General features: G+C 39.5%; 3 protein-coding genes across 3 annotated transcripts in view; 1 reads left to right on the forward strand and 2 right to left on the reverse strand.

Annotated features, from left to right (window-relative positions):
- LOC115448548 (circadian locomoter output cycles protein kaput) overlaps positions 1-8,049 on the forward strand; it is a 20,502-nt gene extending 12,453 nt beyond the window's left edge. Inside the window, 5 exon segments of the mRNA XM_030176005.2 lie at positions 574-759; positions 1,114-1,332; positions 1,997-2,119; positions 2,338-2,379; positions 2,381-8,049. Coding sequence (XP_030031865.2) covers positions 574-759; positions 1,114-1,332; positions 1,997-2,119; positions 2,338-2,379; positions 2,381-2,488 — 678 coding nt within the window. The 3' untranslated portion in view covers positions 2,489-8,049.
- Positions 8,039-19,041, reverse strand: part of LOC115448547 (multidrug resistance protein homolog 49) — a 25,568-nt gene continuing 14,565 nt past the window's right edge. Inside the window, exons 13-26 of the mRNA XM_030176004.2 lie at positions 18,661-18,755; positions 18,057-18,227; positions 17,482-17,597; positions 16,941-17,084; positions 14,418-14,600; positions 13,942-14,145; positions 13,660-13,789; positions 13,237-13,432; positions 12,776-12,938; positions 12,249-12,443; positions 10,303-10,512; positions 9,585-9,731; positions 9,081-9,189; positions 8,039-8,718 (exon numbers count right to left, since the gene is read on the reverse strand). Of these exons, the coding sequence (XP_030031864.2) occupies positions 8,630-8,718; positions 9,081-9,189; positions 9,585-9,731; positions 10,303-10,512; positions 12,249-12,443; positions 12,776-12,938; positions 13,237-13,432; positions 13,660-13,789; positions 13,942-14,145; positions 14,418-14,600; positions 16,941-17,084; positions 17,482-17,597; positions 18,057-18,227; positions 18,661-18,755 (2,152 nt within the window). The 3' untranslated portion in view covers positions 8,039-8,629. The remainder of the gene's footprint in view (positions 8,719-9,080; positions 9,190-9,584; positions 9,732-10,302; positions 10,513-12,248; positions 12,444-12,775; positions 12,939-13,236; positions 13,433-13,659; positions 13,790-13,941; positions 14,146-14,417; positions 14,601-16,940; positions 17,085-17,481; positions 17,598-18,056; positions 18,228-18,660; positions 18,756-19,041) is intronic.
- On the reverse strand, positions 10,926-11,452 carry LOC115448550 (NADH dehydrogenase [ubiquinone] 1 beta subcomplex subunit 7-like). The gene has a single exon (XM_030176012.2). It carries the CDS (start codon positions 11,362-11,364, stop codon positions 10,966-10,968), a length of 399 nt encoding a protein of 132 aa, XP_030031872.2. The 5' UTR covers positions 11,365-11,452; the 3' UTR covers positions 10,926-10,965.

Here is a 19,041-nt window from a genome sequence, read left to right on the forward strand (position 1 = left end):
AACTCTACAATGTTTACATTTAAAGCTCGAATCTTTCGAAGAAACTTATTAGGGATTCAATATTAAATAATTTAATTATTTTAATCTTTTTACAAAAGTTCATATTTAATTTAAAAATCACATTTTCACTGATTAGATGGGACTAACTTATTGTTAATTCACTTCGTGCTGTCTGTAAAATTAACAACACAACAAAACAACAAGGTAAACCTATTCATCTTCAGGTTGTGTACTCTACTTTATCGTATACTAAATATTGTTTATACTATAAGTCTGTATTGTTTATACTTTTTATAAAAATATGTGGCCTTTTACCCCGAGTAATAAGAGATATGTATCTGGTTGTTTACACGCACACATTTTACGTAATTAAGGTCTTTATTTAGCGTTCACCGATGAAACTTTGTACTCAGTGATATGAAAAGTGGCGCAACTATACCGTAAAGGCCCGTCAGGGTATACACAAAAGTTTCTCTTCGGTTCTTTTTCTCTCTTCTCAGGGGCCACGTGGTGCCAGAGGTCCGTAACATTTAGCCAGTCATGTCGCTCTGTAAGTGGAATATTTTGTTGCAGCCCGCGTCAGTGCGATCGGCATCTAGCACCGCGGGCACCGTGGCGACCGCAGGCACAGTGACGACGGCAGGCGCGTCGTGGACCCGCGCGTCGCACGCTCGGTACACCGGCTCCGACACCGCGTCAGTGTCGGGAGACTCGCGCTCCTCTCAGCGCAACAGCTCACGAGAGGTGAGGCATTACCAGGTTTGTACAGATTAGATATTGACGGCGGACGTCTGTCCGGTACGGTTCGGGGTTGACAACTTCTGTTGAAAGGGCGTCTGATCTTATAAGTCATTATTTGGATCATTTTTTTTAGAGAATAATTCAAGATATATTTGATAGTGTTGTTGTGTTCAGTGAATAAAATGGAATTTATCTTTTTATTTTTGTGTATAATTAAATTCAAAAAATCTTTCTAGAAAGTAAATTGAAACTATTTCCCTCACTAAAATCATGTCAATACGTTGATTGAAAATACTAGTAATTAAATAGGGATAGCTTAAGAGAGAGAGAGTCATCAAAACATCGGGGGTTACTATTGTATTTTGTTCCCAGTTACATAACCCGGCGACGACGAGTAACTACGTTTACGGTCACCCTTGTCACGGTAACGTGGTGATGGTCCCGCAGGGGAAGGGCGCGGAGCCGGCGCTGGTGCCGCAGCACGGCATCGGCGCGCAGTACCTGGACCCGGCGCCGTATGTGGGCGCGGTGAGTGTGCCGGGCGTGCTGCCGCTGCCGGTCATCGTGTCGCAGGACCAGGCCCAGATACAGGTTAGTGTCGCGAAGATCACCACTGGACCGTCTGTCCGTATACTGTAACTTTGGTGGACCTACTTTAATATTCAAATGAAATAGTAATTAATTTATTTCTATTGTACTGAATTTTTAAAATTATTGTGTTTTTTCTTTAATGATTGATTCGAAACAATTTGCATTTTTGATAAAGTAAAGTTACCAAACATATCTTGGATTATGATTTTTGCAAATATGAAGCCAGTTTTTATGACCCTGGGCTTGGTAGTTAGTTATTTATCACCACATCAAAGATTTTATAAAAAAAATATATTTTGTCATTTGGCCATTCAACTGATCTTCAAAACAAAATAAACATTATGTATCCTTTGCTCTTGCGCAACAAAAAATGTTTCAAAAATTGTATTTGTTGTGTATTCCTATTAACCATTTAATATGATAACCTTTTTTCTATTGTTGCAATTCAAGGTACACGACCTATTCCTAATCTTTATCAATGATATATTTGACCCTCTCGAACTGATAGACCCAACGCTATATTTAGAATTTTAATTTAATTAGTGAAACAATATGGTGTGTTTTATTTTATTTTTATTTAAAAAAATGGACAATGTGGTGGTGGATTGAGAGTTGAGAAGGCGTCTCACCTGTATAAAGTGATGCGAGTTAGTGGCTGTGGCAGGAGCAGTTGCAACGGAAACATGAGGAGTTGCAGCAGATGATTGTACGGCAGCAGGAGGAACTGCGCCAAGTGAAAGAACAGTTGCTGTTGGCAAGGCTCGGTATATTACAGCCGCTATTAAACGTGAGTGTGGGAGATATCCCTCGTGACTAATTTCACCCCACGCGGCTGCCACTGAACAGTGGTGCGGCGTATACATCTAGAACAAATGCGAAATAACATTTGCGCTATTTATTTTTTTTTTGTTTTGTTTTATTTCATACATTAGTGAACATACCATTAGTGCTTTTGATTTCTTTTTTTTTGTTTTTTTTTTTTTATGAACCGTTAAACTTCATCAGGTGCAAAATCCGTTTGCGAATCCGGAAGAGGTTCAGCAAAAACCCACGTTTACCGGCACAAATAGTTTACGAGCGGTCGACGCAGCGCGCCGTGACCGGATATCCGCCACCGCCGCCACATCAGGCCCACCACCAGCACATGCCGCAGTGAACGCGTGCGCATGCGCCGGCTCGCCTACTGCACTAGGACGACGCGTGTCTTGTCCGATCCACACAGCTGCCGCTGATGGTCGTGCTTGTTGCCGGGTGGGAGTACTATAAGTAATTTCACTTGCTGCATGGGATATATTAGTCAAGCGCGACACTTATTATAACTAGTAGTGTGTCGTATAACATCATGGTTTTTTCATCGCCTACAATTATTGCCTTTGTAACTGACTCATGAATTATTTTACTATTCAACTTTGATAGAGATATATACCGATCTGTTAACGATTGCACTAAATCTCGCCATAGCATCAGTCCTACAGGCTCACGTGCATCTTACGCCGTTTAGCTCCTAATAACTGTGAGAGCGCGTACAATTCAGAGCAGTACAGAATAGGGACATTATTTGAGTGCTGTCTTCGCATATCTTTAGTATTTTTTTATTCTGCTTGCTTGTTGATTGGTGTCGGGCTTGACGAATAACAGCCACGTTATTCTTGTAAATATTATCATCAAACCTGAACAAGTGCTACTGTCCCTTCCACTTGCATCTACCACTCAAGATACACGCACCGAGCTATACCCGCCGCTTGGCTGCGGCTGTGAAGTTAGCTGCAAACATGGCGGATAAAATGAACAAGGTTTTAGATTGGATATGATTATTATCGAAATATGTTAGTAGAATTTGATTGATTTTAGAATATAGTTAGTAATTTTTTTTTGTACTGATCTCATTTTTTTAATCCAACAATAAACATTTTTGCTATTATAATTTTCCAATACTATTTATACTAACAATCGTATATAAAATTTTATAAAATAAGTATAATTTGAATACTACTAAAATTATTATAATTTTTTTGCGCCGCGACTTGCAGCAACTTCACGACCGCAAACTTGCGAGGCGAGCATACACTTTTAGAGCTCTTTCACGATACTGCTGCGAGCAGAGAAAAAAACGTTGCAGAGAACCAAAACGCAATATTGTTACAGCGTTTTTAAGGTTAAACATCCAGGTTCAACGCAACGGGTTTTTTGACATGCACAATATTCCGCAATAGGGGGCATATCGATAGAATCTTCTCACTTGACATTTTCACAAACGCTTATGAGCCAGTGGCGGTTTGAATTGAGCGGTTGCGATGATGCGTTGCAAAGTGAAGGACATTTCCACCATGGCGAATACTTTACCAGTAACTGTAATGTGCTCTGTGTGCAATCGACGATACTTCACGTGTCTGGTGTATATGTTGTATGTATAATGTATATTGCTTGTGTAAATAATGTATAATATGTTTAACATATTCGTGCAATGTTTTACCGTGCTTATAGAACACTAGGGTGCGGTAAATTTTACTTATAATGACGGCTATAAATAACATTTTTTATGTTTTTATATATTTTGTATGTGGAGTCTTTATTTTTACCAAAGGGCTGTGTGATTTATGTCGTACTGTTTAATTCATTATAAATAATTAGTTGAATTTATTTTAATGCTATAGTTGACACATTATATAGTATGAAAAAATGCTGACGTATGTGTCCGTTTTTATTTATTTATTAGTAAAGATTCAATGTAATGGAATGTGTACGTGCCATGTCAAAGACGTCTGATCTCGCACTGAAAATGTAAATACCTAGATAAATGTTTTTGTTTCGGGGTTTCATTAGTTAGTGTTTTGTGTAATGACGTAGGATGAAGCGCCTATTGAGATGTCACAGTACGTATCTTCGCGCAGAAATTAGTCCAAAACGTCAGCTGAAATACACCCCCAGCGTAGACACATTGAGCTGAGAAATAATTCACTCAGCAGTCTGGTTTACGCGTGTGTAGAGTACGCTACAGCGCCCCTAGAATGCGACATAACAAGACTGTTCGACCCGCAGACGTACCCTTGTAAAACTGGATTGTCAAAAAATATATGTTACCATCTTAAAAGTCAACGCGGGGATGTTTTATGGGAAACAATGACACAAAACTACGTTGTTTGTTTTTACATTTATGGACACTTAGAGAATTTTTATAAGAATTGACGAGACAGAATATTGATTAGTTACGCCACAGTAATTGTTTTAAGTAGAGGGGGTTATGTGCAGTAAAAACTCTTTTAGCTGAGTTTCGTTAAACATTATATTTTATTGTAAATTTAATTTTGTTATATTTTATGTGAATGAAGTTTATATTGTTGTGAGTATGCGTATATTTTATTTTTTTATATAATATTGTTACGTTATGCGTTTGGTGGTCATGTACCGTATTTGCTTTGAGTATACAACTTTATAACGCAGTATTCGAGGTGTGTGTTCATTTGTAGTTTTTATACATGAAATTAATTCATCCTCATATCAAACGCTGCTGATACTAATAACATAGTAGTTTCAATTTATTTTAAGTACATTTTAATAGATAATAATACGTTCTGCTAAATTCATTTAGGTGAAAGCATTTCTTGAATTGTGTGTTGCAGGACTTATGATCCGTTGCTCCTGTAGACATACATCATAAGTGAATGACAATAAGGACAAAATTTATTTGCCACTAGAGGGCGCACCAATGGGTTTTTGTCCCATATTTAGTTGTGTATTGTCTGCATACGTTTCTCAACAGATTCGATCCCTAAGCCAATCGATCCCTAATACAAAATAGAACCAAATATAAACAAAACCAACAGTCACTCCAACAGCCGACAGTGACCAACAGTGACCCCAAACTAAAATCCAAGTTGCGCAATGTTTGTGATTGCCAATATCCAGTCTAGAGCCTGTAGTTTCATAATCAACAACTCGGGTGCAACTGATTGTCTGCTTCACCGCGACGTAAAAATATAGAAATGCGTACATAATCTGTTCTTGCATGAAATAGGATTTATCCAGTTAACACGTTAAAGCATTGGTTAATTTATCATAGACAACCGAAGAGATTTTACAATACTTTTTGAAATGGTCCGTCACTGTTGCCAATTAAAATACGGTCGGCATACAAGTTTCTGTAAATTTACAAATGAGCCGCCTATGTTTTTAATTGTATAAAGACATCATATTAAAATCACAAGACTTCAAATAATTAGCTTTGATTGTTTTTGCTATTCGGTAGGGTTAGCATAAATCTTGAGGAGTTTCTATATGGTACTAATAATCAGGAAATATCGTTTATTAACATTTAGGTTATTGTTTTTACAGTTGTCCCCTTATTCAGAAACATTTTTATGACTGCAGTAGCGCTATTTTTTTTTTAATTGAACACAACAGTGACAGAAATAACATTCAGTCTATTGTTGGCTTACTCTGCATATACGAAGGGCATTTACGGTTTGGAGACAGTTCAAGGCTGTGATATGTTCACAGGGACTAGAATCACAATGCGTCAGCACATCGAAAGTTGCCACTAGGTAGAGTTGTGATTATACATATTTTAACAAGTGTGTAGTAACACTAGCGAAGGTGTAGTTAATTTACAGGCTGTTGATTTCCTTATTTAGTTTTAATTTATTACACAGACAAACTTTTCGATAAATTACTAATATTTTAATGCTGTTCACAGCGATTGATTTGATCAAATGTAACGTGTGTATCGAGTTATAGTATAATTTTTGAAAAAACACTTCTAATTTCAACCATGTTTGTTCACATACAAAGGACGTACTGACGCTGTGAAAAAAGTAATAATTATTTTTCTTTTTTTTTTCTGTTCTATTTTCTTTATATAAGTTTTAACATGGTTATCAAACATCCGCCAATATTTAAAAAATAGAATATTTTTTGCTGTCTGTACAAGATATAAATCAACAGCTTGCGCTATTTTGTAGTCTGTAAAGGTGGTATGTACTAAATACTAATCATGAAACAATGAATGTATATACACGGTAGGAATAATTTTGTTAATTCTTTACATACGTTAGGATTTATGATTCCTGATGTTATATTAAATTTGGAACTTAGTCAGCACACGTACTGTTATAAATATTGTAACATTAATGTACAATTAGAATAAGGAAAGTGGAATTGTGCAAGGTTTTGTACTAATGAATTAGTAAATTGAATTTGTATGTTGTGTAATTTTTATAAACTATGTTTTTCGTTTTATCTGTCAAATTGAATGCTTCTGTTATGTTTATAAAGGTGAATGCGGACTTTAAAACAATATTGTAAAATCCCACAAGTGCATAATATTATTAAAAACGCTATTGTCGCAATAGTAATTAAATACAAACGGTGTTATTGTAAAGTGTCATTAACCATTTTGTGTTTATTCCATTAGCAAATACTTGTTTTCACCTACAATACTTTGAGGGAATCTTTAATATTGATCGCTCATCAAAGCGGTGCGATAACGCCTCTATGTTCGAACGATATCATCGACGGAAAAGGATAAATTTACTGACACTATAATATATCTAATCAAATATTTTTTTAAGTATATTTTACGTATATTCTGTACTTTTAAAACACATTGTTGTACATATTGGTTTATGAGATTCAGAATTGTTAATATAATTCAATAAAATGTACATATATATTTATTTATTCATTATGATCCAATGTTAATGTTTACAAGAGAAGGTACTTTACTCTCTAAGAAATTAAGGCCAGGCAATAACTGGATTGCATAGATATGTCGCATTATTTTCTTATATGGTCTAACAAGTGATATTGCTTGTTAGAGTGTCAGATAATAAATCACAGTCTACATTGATACAGTAAAGCTATTTCGGAGTTGACTGATTCTAAGAGGTTGTTAGCCATTTCATAGTTTGTTATTTCACGACAAACAAGTTACTCAAAAAAAAGATTTATTATTTTTTTAATTTTCTTGGATAACGTAGTTTTTAGGTCATCATAATTCGATAGAGCTATATGAAGTTGTCATCTTTTTATCGACATAAATTTAAGAACCACAAATAGTGAGTGGCATCGTAAGTCTGATGACATAATATAGACAATTTTTTTTAACTACTGTACAAAAAATGATGTAATTGTTCCGAGGTGGTATCGCGCAATGCGCGTCGCCTTGATGTGCGTCGGCCCTTATGAGGCATTCAAGCTGAGTTTTACAATTGAACGTTACCATGATTCATGCCAAATAGTTAACCACGGATATTATTATTATTTTTATGTTATGTTACGTTTATTTAATAAAATGTTATGTTAATATAAATCAATTTATGATTAGTTGAATTTATAAATTTTATTATTTAGAATAACGCGGTGCTGTGAAAGTATGGTTGAGTATAGTGTAAAATTGTGCCGTTTAAAACATTGTGTATTTACTATTTGAAGCGATTTTATAACAGGTATTTCCTTCATGTATCCATGTCATATATAAATAAATATTTGGGAATTCTACTCACAGTATTATATATACATCGCTCCTAGTTGACACGTCATGTTAGGCAGTTATATCTTGTCTGTCGGACAGTACTGGGTTACCGTGTGCCAAAAGGGTAGTTCGCAAGTATATTGTGAGTAGATTAAATAACTACATCGATGTACTAGTTGTATGCACTTATGTAGAAAAATATTGTAAATATGAACTGGAAAATAATAAAAACATCAGTGAAAAACTAATGATAATATTTATTTAAAAAATTCAACAAATGTAGGCGAGAGTGTAATAATGGCCAGATCATCTATGAAGATCATCGTAGGGTTGAATATACGTTGAAATCCAACTTTATGATTGCCGCCGTGACATATGTCAAGTAGTGGACCATTGTTGCGCTCGAGCTGACAAACTAACAATTGATACATTTCTTTATTCTTGGACTATAGGCCGCCTTGGTAGAGTCGCACACAGTATAAAGTTTGTAGGCATTGAAAGAAATCTAGATTTTCATTTGAATATATTATTTTTAGTACATATTTATTATATGTTAGGAAATCGCTGCATATAAAAACAATTAGATCAAGACAGCCCATAGAATTCAGCAACAGCTGAATATTTCCAATTACAAAATTATAACATTATGCTGCGTATCGAAAACTACACTTAATTCAAAACTAACTTGTATCACAATAGTAATTCGCCAGTTATAAGAAAATTAGCCCCGTGGCAGATTGTGCTTTATATCTATCTGCAATAGGGTGTATAGTCGATGATTTAAGTTTTTGGTATATATACAATTGTACTAGAAATGTTTATTCTACATTAGTGCACGTTCTGTTGTTTACTCATTCGCCAGTAATGTCCTTTTTGACTGAGAAGCTCCGCGTGGGTGCCACTTTCGACAATGAGTCCTGAAAAAATACATTTTTTTTTAATTCTAATATCTTACCACCAATAGCGAAATATTTGAGTGTAAGTAAAAAATAATGCATTGTTTTCGGCTTTTTCATACATTAAAAAGTGACTGCTCGGAGCTTCAATATTGAGAAATGCATCTTATGAAATAGGACTACTAAATACAAAACTTAAATAAAAATTCTATGATGCTATATTACATTGTATCAAAAGAGCACAGTCTAATACGGTCACTGGGCATAAAAGTGTATGAAACTAAATATGAATCAATTTTATAATGATCAGTAATGTCACGCTAGTGCTTCACCAATTGAGTGTTCAGTATTCATATAATTTCTAAATAATTAGATGATCGTACCTTTGTCCAACACGCATATTAAGTCTGCATGTTTGATGGTGGAGAGACGGTGTGCTATTGTGACGCAGGTGCGGCCTTTAGCTGCTTTGTCTAAAGCGTCCGTCACAGCCTAGAAAATAATGGTACATTATAGATCACTAAAATATATCGGTTATCGTTATAAAAAGACCCTTATGAAATGCGGCAAGATATCGATATAAGTTATGTGGTTTTGAACTTTTTTAATATCTAGTGTGTTAGGTACTTTTGTCCCATTTAAAAGAATAAATAAATCACGTCTTTTCCCCAAAGGAATAAGCAGACGTACAATCAGGGTCCATTTTCCGCCTTGTGTGTTCCGACCCATGATATTATACAGGGCTATCGCCTACAGAACATAAACTTTAGATTCTACGTTTATTTTTACCGCCCCTTCTTTTTGGAAAATAATTAGATACGGCCACAGTATGTTAATGCTGTTGTCTTCCTGAATAATAAACAGATCAAGTAATTTGCACATTATACCTTTTCGCTATTAGTGTCCAAGGCGGAGGTAGCCTCGTCTAGGAGCAGCAGCCTCGGTGACCTGACGAGAGCTCGTGCGATACAAATGCGTTGTTTTTGACCGCCGGACAGTTGGGCCCCGTTTGAGCCGAGGTTCGTGTCGTATCCCTGAAAGAAACGAATTTGGCCAAGTCAGAGGAGAAAATATGAAATACGAACACATTTTTTTTTCTTAGAAACCAGAATATTTTACATTCTTTATAAACACAACAACAGAACTTTATAAACTTAATTATGACATAAATTAGAAAACTTTTCAAATGGTCGCGAGTCTTTTTTATTTTGATCAATGATTGTCGATAATTTCATTGGGCAGTTATGCTGAGATTTATTAGGCGGTTTCGTCGCTGATAATCTCTTTCGTGACGATAGTCTAGTACGCATTGACCGTCATTAAGGGACTACGAGGTACCCAAAGTTGCCCGCTTCTACTATAAAATTACTCGTGATATCCGACATTCATGACGATTACGATGCCATACAGACTGAAACACTTAGTGTCATGAGACACTTGAAGGTTTGTCAGCCTTTAGAAGTCTACTTTACAAACTTCTAAAAATTTCCAGACCAATCTATTAGACGCTGCATCAAGCGAGATCGTGCGACCTTTACGGGGTCGTCTGCTCGCCTTGAACGTGGACGTCACTACAATGTTCTTGATTCCAATGTCTATAATTACCTTTGGCAGCGAGACGATGAAGCTGTGTATGTTGGCGGCCTTGGCGGCGGCGACGATCTCGTGCATGGTCACCTTGCGGTTGTTGTCGCCGTACGCGATGTTCTCGGCGATGGTCCGGTCGAAGAGCACCGGCTCTTGTTGCACTACACCTAGCTGTCGTCTCAGGCGCGGCAGTGTCAATTCCGCACGGATGTCGCAGTTGTCTAGTTTCTATTTAACAAATATTATATTCAGAAAATGCTTGATAATCTATCATGATTGTGTATTAATAAACCATTGTTGCAATAATGTGTGTTTATCTTGAAAGATTTAGCACACACGTGCACACAAAAAGAAATTGGAATATATATTCTTTTCTAATTTATGATTAGTACCAAAACTTCGCAATAATAATAATATAATAATATTATGAATTACGTACTTAATTGATACAAATTAAGGCTTGCCCTTTGTGCTTGAGACTATTAGAGCAGTTATAAACATTATTTTTGTGTGAGCTCTAATTGATATATTTTTTTCACACTATACATCACTAGTTTATTGGAGAAATGGTACCCGTAATAATAATAAAAAATTAAAAATTACCTTATCGCAAACAAGTTCACACAATCAAAAGAACAGAATCCTAGTAAAATAAAGCAGTTTATTGAACTATAAAAAACATCATTTCTTTGTCTCTTCAGAAGGTTTTTCTTCCTTAGATTCCTTGGCCTGTTTCAACACTCTTATTTCCCTTTCCCTAAGCCTTCGTTCTCTTTCGAACTCTTTCATCCTTATTACGTAATCAGCATGTTCACAGTTCAAATACGCGTGTTTTTCGTGATGACATCGATATAGGAACGGCATGTTCTTGTACCTACAGACCGAGTAGTCCAGGAGCAGATGGGCGCAGTAGTCCCTGTATTTAGGAGGTATTCTCGCCGATATGAGGTCCTCTTCACATACATACATCACTCGCTCGCCTCGCGAAAACCCAAACCCGACGGAGCTGTCGTATGTTGGATTGTCGTCCATTTTGAGGCCCAAATGACGAGTTTGATATGTACCGATTATTTGACCCATTTAGTATGGTTAATGAACTGGTATTAAGTTTCAATCCAATTCCAATTAGTGATTTTTAGGTAAAGTTTATTAAAATTATTATTATAAGTTAAACTCGAATAACCACAATGTATATGTTACGATGACAACTACAATGTTGACAATTAAACATGCTTGTCATTGTTCTGAGAAACATAATTATAAGTTGACAATGTTGATATGAATTTTATTTTCCTTGCTTCACGCCAGAGTTCTAAAATTATATAGAGCGGATATTGGAAAGATTTTCATTTAAAAAATCTGTGCTCATGCGACGGTTACTTAATCTTCGTGAAATAGTAAGACACCTAAATAAATTAGAAAACATTTCAGCTTTTGTGAGATAGATGACACCAATTCTTTATAAATTGGACAGAGTTATTCCAAAATGAATCGATTACTTCTAAATAACATAATATGTGGATTGTTATTTATGCAGCTGGATTTTTCTATGTATAAAAAAATATGGTTTGATTCCTACACACTTTTTTGTCTCAGATATAAATAGATCTTGACATATTTTGCTGAACAGTGACGTAACACATTTACATTAATTGCTTGTTAATTTTGAATACGTTATTTTTGGTAATATGTAAGTTAGTATATTTTGGTATAACTGGGTCTGTCCATAACACAAACGGTTGATTCGACGTTGTCCGTCACAGCTTGCCACAGAGAGATCTTACGAACCATGGAGTTCCCACATTAGCAAACACGACTCTGTATTTAATTTGGCACCATAAGATTCATCGTCCGTTTACGATCGGCCATGTTGAAGTTGAAATACCCAATACTGTAACCTAAATAAACCGTGACTCCTTACTTATTGACTATATTTATATAACAATGCCATAAAAGATACTCACAATAGATCCAGAGTCAGGGTCATAGAACCGCTGCATGAGCTGCAGTAGCGTGGACTTGCCGCAGCCCGAGGAGCCGACCAGCGCTATGGTCTTCCCAGCTTCCACCTCCAGGCTGATGTCTCGGATCACTGGGTGTTTCCTGCGGGTCGGGTAGTGGAATTCCAGCTCTTTCATACTGAAACTTCCTGAAGCCACCTGGGGAAATGTTATGTTGATTAAAATTGTAGAAATAACTTGTCCATTTTACGTCCGTCAGTTACAGAGTGGAAATCATTGACCCGATGCGATTTATCAGGGTGACACATGTTAATTATAATCATTGACGTATATTCTACTGAAGTACATATATATATATATATATATATCGATGTTAATAATTTTATTTTTAAACAAAAGAGGCTTTATATTATTTTCGGTACAGATATAACCTCAGTTAACGAGGTAATAATTACTGATTCCTAAGCTACAAACAAATGATTAGTAGTTAATTTTTACTTTCCTTATTCAATAGTCTCAATATGTCTCACCCAATCTTTCTGATCCTTTATATTATCTTCAGTTCTCACTACTGGAACTCTGCTGATGGTGGCCAGGATCCTGGCACCGCACTGCTTCGCTGATTTGAACCCGGGAGCGTACACCAGCGACTGACCCAGCATGTACGCGCCGTACATAACCGCTTCAGTCACCCTTTAAACATAAATGAGGTGATTAGTAAATGGGGTGGAAAGGAACGAGGCTTAAACCGAAAGTAAAACCAAATGAATCAACTTAAATATCCTAAATCACGATTTTTAGAACTGATATTGTACACTTACAACATTTGATGCATTTTGGGATGGAACCTAGGATGAATTTGGCAGCCAATGCGCTGTTTCTTGATCATTTAGGGTTCGTTACTAAATCGGCAGTTAAGTTCTATCCGTGTTTGTAACTTCCACATGTTCTTTACACAACGTGTCTAAATGTATTCTCATAAAGTACTCACAGCAGCACAGTCTTGTAATCAAGCTCCCCACTCACTATCAGCGTGGTGCCGTAGACTATGGCGCTGCCGAACGAGAGGAACGGCACGTAGATGCCCATGCCGAGCACCAAACCCCTCCACCTTGTCTTCTTCACAACCGCAGCTGAAGCTTCTTTTAACGCTTTGTGGAACTTTCTCAAGAATATTGACTCTATACCTGGACAAGTAAGTCGGGGTGAATGGATAGTTGAGGGGTGTAAAGAAAGTTTATATCGAAATTATTGTTAGGTAGTGAATTGCTCAGTTGGGAATGGAACTAAGTGTCGTGGCGAAGATCCGTAATAAATAACATCAACGTAAATAAGGTCATAGAATCGAAGCCACAGTTTGATTTAGGAATCAGATCACAGATTATAATCACTTAACCTGATTAATGTTTGTTACCTAAACTCTGCACAGTTTTGATGCTGACCACTGCTTCTGTGGAGATGGCGATGGCGGACTCCATCGCTTTACGCTCGTCTTGCTCCGATTTGTTTGACATTTTCCCCTCGAACCAGATACTGCCCACCATCTGCGATAGTTTATTACAGTAAAGTTAGTAGACCGCATTACCTTAATAAGGTTTTCTCTACGTGAATATAACATCGCGCTTCTTCTTTTGTAGGAGTAGGTGGGGTTGTAAAACACCCTTTAAATTCTCAACTTTAAATATTATTCGCTCACCAACGGCAAGAATGCTGTGGCGACGAGCGTCAGTTTCCAGTTGTAGCTGACCGCCATGAGGAACCCGATGAGCACCGAGCTCAGTCCCTGCAGGATGATGCCGACGCGCAGCCCGGTGGCGCCCTGGATCTCCGCCGTGTCGCCGCTCAGCCGCGAGCATATAGCCCCCACAGTGTTCGACTCTTTGTCGAAATATGCGATTTCCTGAAATTAAATGGAGATTACGTCATTAGGAAAGGATTTGAATGATTTAGAGGTGAGGTGTTTTGTTCATTATATTGGGTTACGACACTTACCTACTCTACGCTGTATCGAAAATCTCTGAATATGTCATGATTTTTCTAGGCTTTTTCATTGTTAAAATGGATATACACATGTAGACAGATAAGTTCAAAAATTTTTAATCATACCGGAATCGAATTTAGTCCATTCTATCTATTGTTGTTATTACCATATTCACAATTTGCATCGCTCACCTGTCTCAAAAGAGCCTCGAAGTACATATATCGAAGTCTGGTGGTCATTTTGAGTCCGGCACTGGTGAAGGTTGTGCTTTGGAGGCACATGGATATTCCTGCGACGGCGGCCACTACTAAGAACAAACCCGAGTAGAGATCCGCGAGGTAGGTGATCGTATCCCTGTCTGTCATGGCGAATATCTGAAACGAAACAAATCTTAGTGCATACTGATATAGATACGAAGTATATTATAGTTCTCAAAAAGGGGCGATAACCTAGTTGGGTGTGGAACGGACTGCCGAGACGGATGTCCGCAGGTTCAAATCCCAAGGGCACATATCTCTGACTTTGTATATAATGTATGTAATGTGTGTATTCTTTGTGATTTATCGTTCGTTTTAAAGGTGAAGGAAAACGTCGTGAGGAAACCTGTGTACATCTGAGAAGTACTCTTTAGGAATTTCGAAGGTGTGTGAAGTCTACCAATCCGCACTAGGCCAGGGTGGTGGACTAAAGCCTTTTTTTTTTTTTTTTTTTTTTTTCGCGGAGAAAGTCCCTTATTACTACCGTTCAGTCTTCGCGGGGGGTGACTGAGCGGTTATGTTGGGGTAACCGTTGCCTTACGACCCGACAATTGAAGCAGCCCGGGACCCTCGGGCGGCGGTCGGGCCGAGTCCCTAACCAATGAACCTAACCTAAGTCCCTACGCAACGGCCTACCAACTAAAACTCCGCGTTGACCCTCTTCGGCGCATAAGGGACGACTGCGGGCTTCCCCGAGACAGCAGGTCCGGGTCTTCGTCCGCGGCCGCCCCTGCGCGGTGCCGCCTTGCGGCCCGTCTCCTAAATGTGGGGGGGCGCCTAAGCCCCCTCGCACCGAAGGACGCTCTCAGCGTCAACGGCAGCATGGGGTCAACGCCACACTGCCGTCCATCCCGGGGGTCAACCGAAAAATGTGCAAGAAATGCACAAAAATGCACTAGGGCGGACAGCCCCCTGCTGCCCGCCGACGACCCCCTTCGTGGCCCCTATAAGTCGCCTCTTACGACAGGCAGGGGTTTACCGTGGTGGAATTCTCCAAACGCCCCCATTCCACAGGGCGGGAGACGCCGGTCAGTCGTCCACCCGGCGTCTCCTACGTCTCCTCTGACGGCGGGAGGGATCGGCCCTCTCACGATCCCTCTCGGCGCTCTCCTTCTGCGAGATGACCGCCTCGCAGAAGTGGGCCACCGCACGCCAGGCCTCCTGGCTGCCGACCATGGAAGCGACCACAGCCGGCAGCGAGAGATCTCCTCCGACGACTGACACGAGAGCGCTGCGCTCATCGTCCCAGGCTGGGCAAGACTCCAACGTATGTTGGGCCGTATCCCGCGGGCAGTTGTCACAATGGTGACACACGGCGCTAACCTCCGTCCCTGTTATCTGACACAGGTACTCACCGAAGCACCCATGCCCGGTGAGCACCTGTGTCAATCTAATGTTGCCGCGCCGTGGCGCCTGTCCAGCCACTGTGCAAAGACAGGACGCACTGCCGCGATGGCCCGAAGCCCCGCTGTCGGGGCCTCCAGCCTGAGACGCCACTCCTCTACGGCGGCTCGCCGTAAGGAGGCCCTCTTGGCCTCCACCTCCTTCAGGGTCGGACGCTGCCCGCTCCTAGACGCCTCCTCCCTCCAATGAAATGCATTGGAGAGAGCTTTGGCGTCCAGATCCCAGGGCAGGAATCCGGCCAAAAGACAAGCCGCCTCGTACGAGACCGTGCGGTACGCCCGTATGGCCCGCTGCGCTACGACCCGCTGCGGGCCCCGCAGGAGAGCGGCAGAACGCTTTCCCAGGGCGTCAGCCCAAACCGGGCAGCCGTACAACGCCATGGACCGCACGACCCCGTGGTACAATCTTCGACAGGGGATACCAGGACCTTCCAGGTTGGGCAGCAGGCTAGAAAGAGCGCCCGCCGCCCTGGACAACTTCGTCCTCAACTTTTCGAAATGGGCGCGGAAGTCCCATCGGCTATCCAAAATTAAACCTAAATACTTCATCGTTTTGCCGATGGGAATCCGCACCCCCTCAACTACGATGTGGGCACCGGCCGGTGGCCCCCGCCGAGGCCCGTGGAGTGGTGGACTAAAGCCTAATCCCTTTCGGTGGTAGAGGAGGCCCGTGCCCAGCAGTGGGACATATATAATACAGGGCTGATATACTAGTACTCATAGCATAGGTTATTACACTGAGTATTCTAGTACTCAGTGTAATAACCTATGCTAATAACCCACAAAATAAATGGCCCATGGGAAGGTTAGTCGGAAATATGAATTTCTTTGTCACTATTCCATAATATGAAATGATTTAAGTGGAAACTAAAGTATATACATACATAAGTATATACACATAGATATAATATTGTAGTCAGAAGATTTTAAGTTGCCGGTCACAGGCAGCAATAGGTAGACTATTTGACTGTATCTACTCAGAATGACTTACCGGGACCTACGCATTTTCCAACAACAACAGAAGTCACTTTGCCATTGCGAATAGAATACTCACAGCACTGGTGTAACCAAAGAGTAGGGCAAACAGCGGGAAGCAGGCGCCCTGCGAGAGCGCCGCGATGGCTCCGATCGTGATTTGCACCCACTCTGGACTGTTCAGCTTCATCAGCTCCCAGTCGCTGATGGGTTTCAGCTCCTCCTGAAAACAAATTAGTATGGTAAAATCACGCACCACAACTTGGTGGGACGTTGAAAGTTGTTAGGATTCTGGAGTGGACCTAATTACAAAGCGATCGTATTTGACTATATAAATTAGGTTTCTTAACGCCACTTCGTCCAAGTAACTGCATTCTTGGGATAAAAATTGATACACACACGCCTTTTGTCCCCAAAGGGGTGGGCAGAGACGTAACTGGTGCATCAACTTTCCGTTGTGAGTATTTCATCCCATAACATGGCGGAAGGCGAACCTATGGCCTATGAATGGAAATTGAGTGTTTCTACTCAGTATCAGCTCGGAGTCCGGAATGTAAGCCCCATAAAAATTAACTCGGGAATTGTGAAACTCCCTATTAATTCGATATAACAATATGTACCTCTTCATCATCCTCCTCCTGTTCCATCTCGTACTCTGCGTTGCACACGTAGCTCTGTATGCTGGCGGACACCACCGAGGATATCGAGGCTCGCGGCGTCATCCATTCTTGTGAATCTGAAATTTGGATCTTGTAAGAAATAGTAGTATAATGTAGAAACTCTTTTTGTACTCAGTATTAAAAAGACGGTTCTGTGGTGTAGTGTCGGTTGTTGACCAGATAGTTTTGGGTTCATTTCTCATGTTGACCAATTCTTTGTGAGGGTTTGCGAGGGACCGGATAGGGATTACCATTGGTAAAAACGAAGCAATTTTTTTCCGCAATATGCGTGATACAGTTTGTTGGGCGGGTAGCTGGAAGACTATATTAATTTGGAACAGGCCGGCATAATTGTGTCGACTGGTGAGAGGTAATCATGACTCGTCAGTATCTTTCTGGAAGCCACTTATTTACCTCGCAGTTTATGGGCGGTTGTATGGCTTACCATCGGGCGAGCGGCATATACTTTTCGTCATTTAACTGCAATAAAAAAAATCTGATGTAGTGTCACTTGGCTGTAAACGCATAAAAATTACCTCTGACCGAGTGATGCCTACGCAATCGCCTAGTAGACTCTCTCTTCACTTCAGTGTGCGGCGGTCGCGTGACGTCACCACATTCTTCGTCCTCCGTCTCTTCCGGTAACGGTTCGATTTCTTCTATTTCGGTATTTTCTTTTCCCGTTGTTACCAGCTTGTGATAATATCCTTGAAATGAGTAAGTAATTTAAATAAGGGTAAGCATATTGATAATTGTAAGTGTAGTATTCTAGTATTTGTTAGCGGCTCCGCCCACATGAGACAATTGGATGTTACGCTATAATTTTTTTGAGATAAAAAATATCCTAGATCCTTTCCAGGTTCTCAAACAATCTTATTACAAAATTTCGTAGAAATGCGACAAACAGACACGGCAGGGATCTTTGTATTTTAATATTTAAGGAAGCATAAATTACAACTATTAAAAAAAACGTAACATTATCTTTTTACGAAATGAATTACCTAACAGTTAATGTAAAACCAATAAAAAGCTACCATGCTCTGTCCCCCTCTATTCTGTGTCAATGTAAATATTAGAAAGTGTAAGAAATTGGCCGCATGTTAGCTTCATCTCTCTCACTTTACGGAGTCGCGTGCATACCTCGCTTGTTCAAGAGCTCGCTGTGAGTTCCTTGTTCCACTATAACACCTTGGTCCATGCAGATGATGCGGTCACAGTTTACAATCGTTGAAAGTCTGAAATAGAAAGGCTACATTTTTACACATAGAAATAATGATACATAAGTATTGTATTGGGTTTCACAGTGGATTAAGTTGAAATTTATATTGGGTGATAGGGTTTTGGTACGGGGGATTGCGCCTGGGCATCTATCATCTTAATTTCTGTTTCTGTCAAGTACTCTTGTGCAGAAACTATTGTATTTCAGTTTCAAGTATTTTGTAGTCTGTGTATTTCATTTGAATCCATCTTATTATGAGGAGTGCAATGCAATGTGAGTTCTTGCTGTATGAGATCCAAAGT

The sequence above is a fragment of the Manduca sexta genome, chromosome 27, assembly GCF_014839805.1.
Source record: "Manduca sexta isolate Smith_Timp_Sample1 chromosome 27, JHU_Msex_v1.0, whole genome shotgun sequence".
Classification (NCBI taxonomy): domain Eukaryota; kingdom Metazoa; phylum Arthropoda; class Insecta; order Lepidoptera; family Sphingidae; genus Manduca; species Manduca sexta.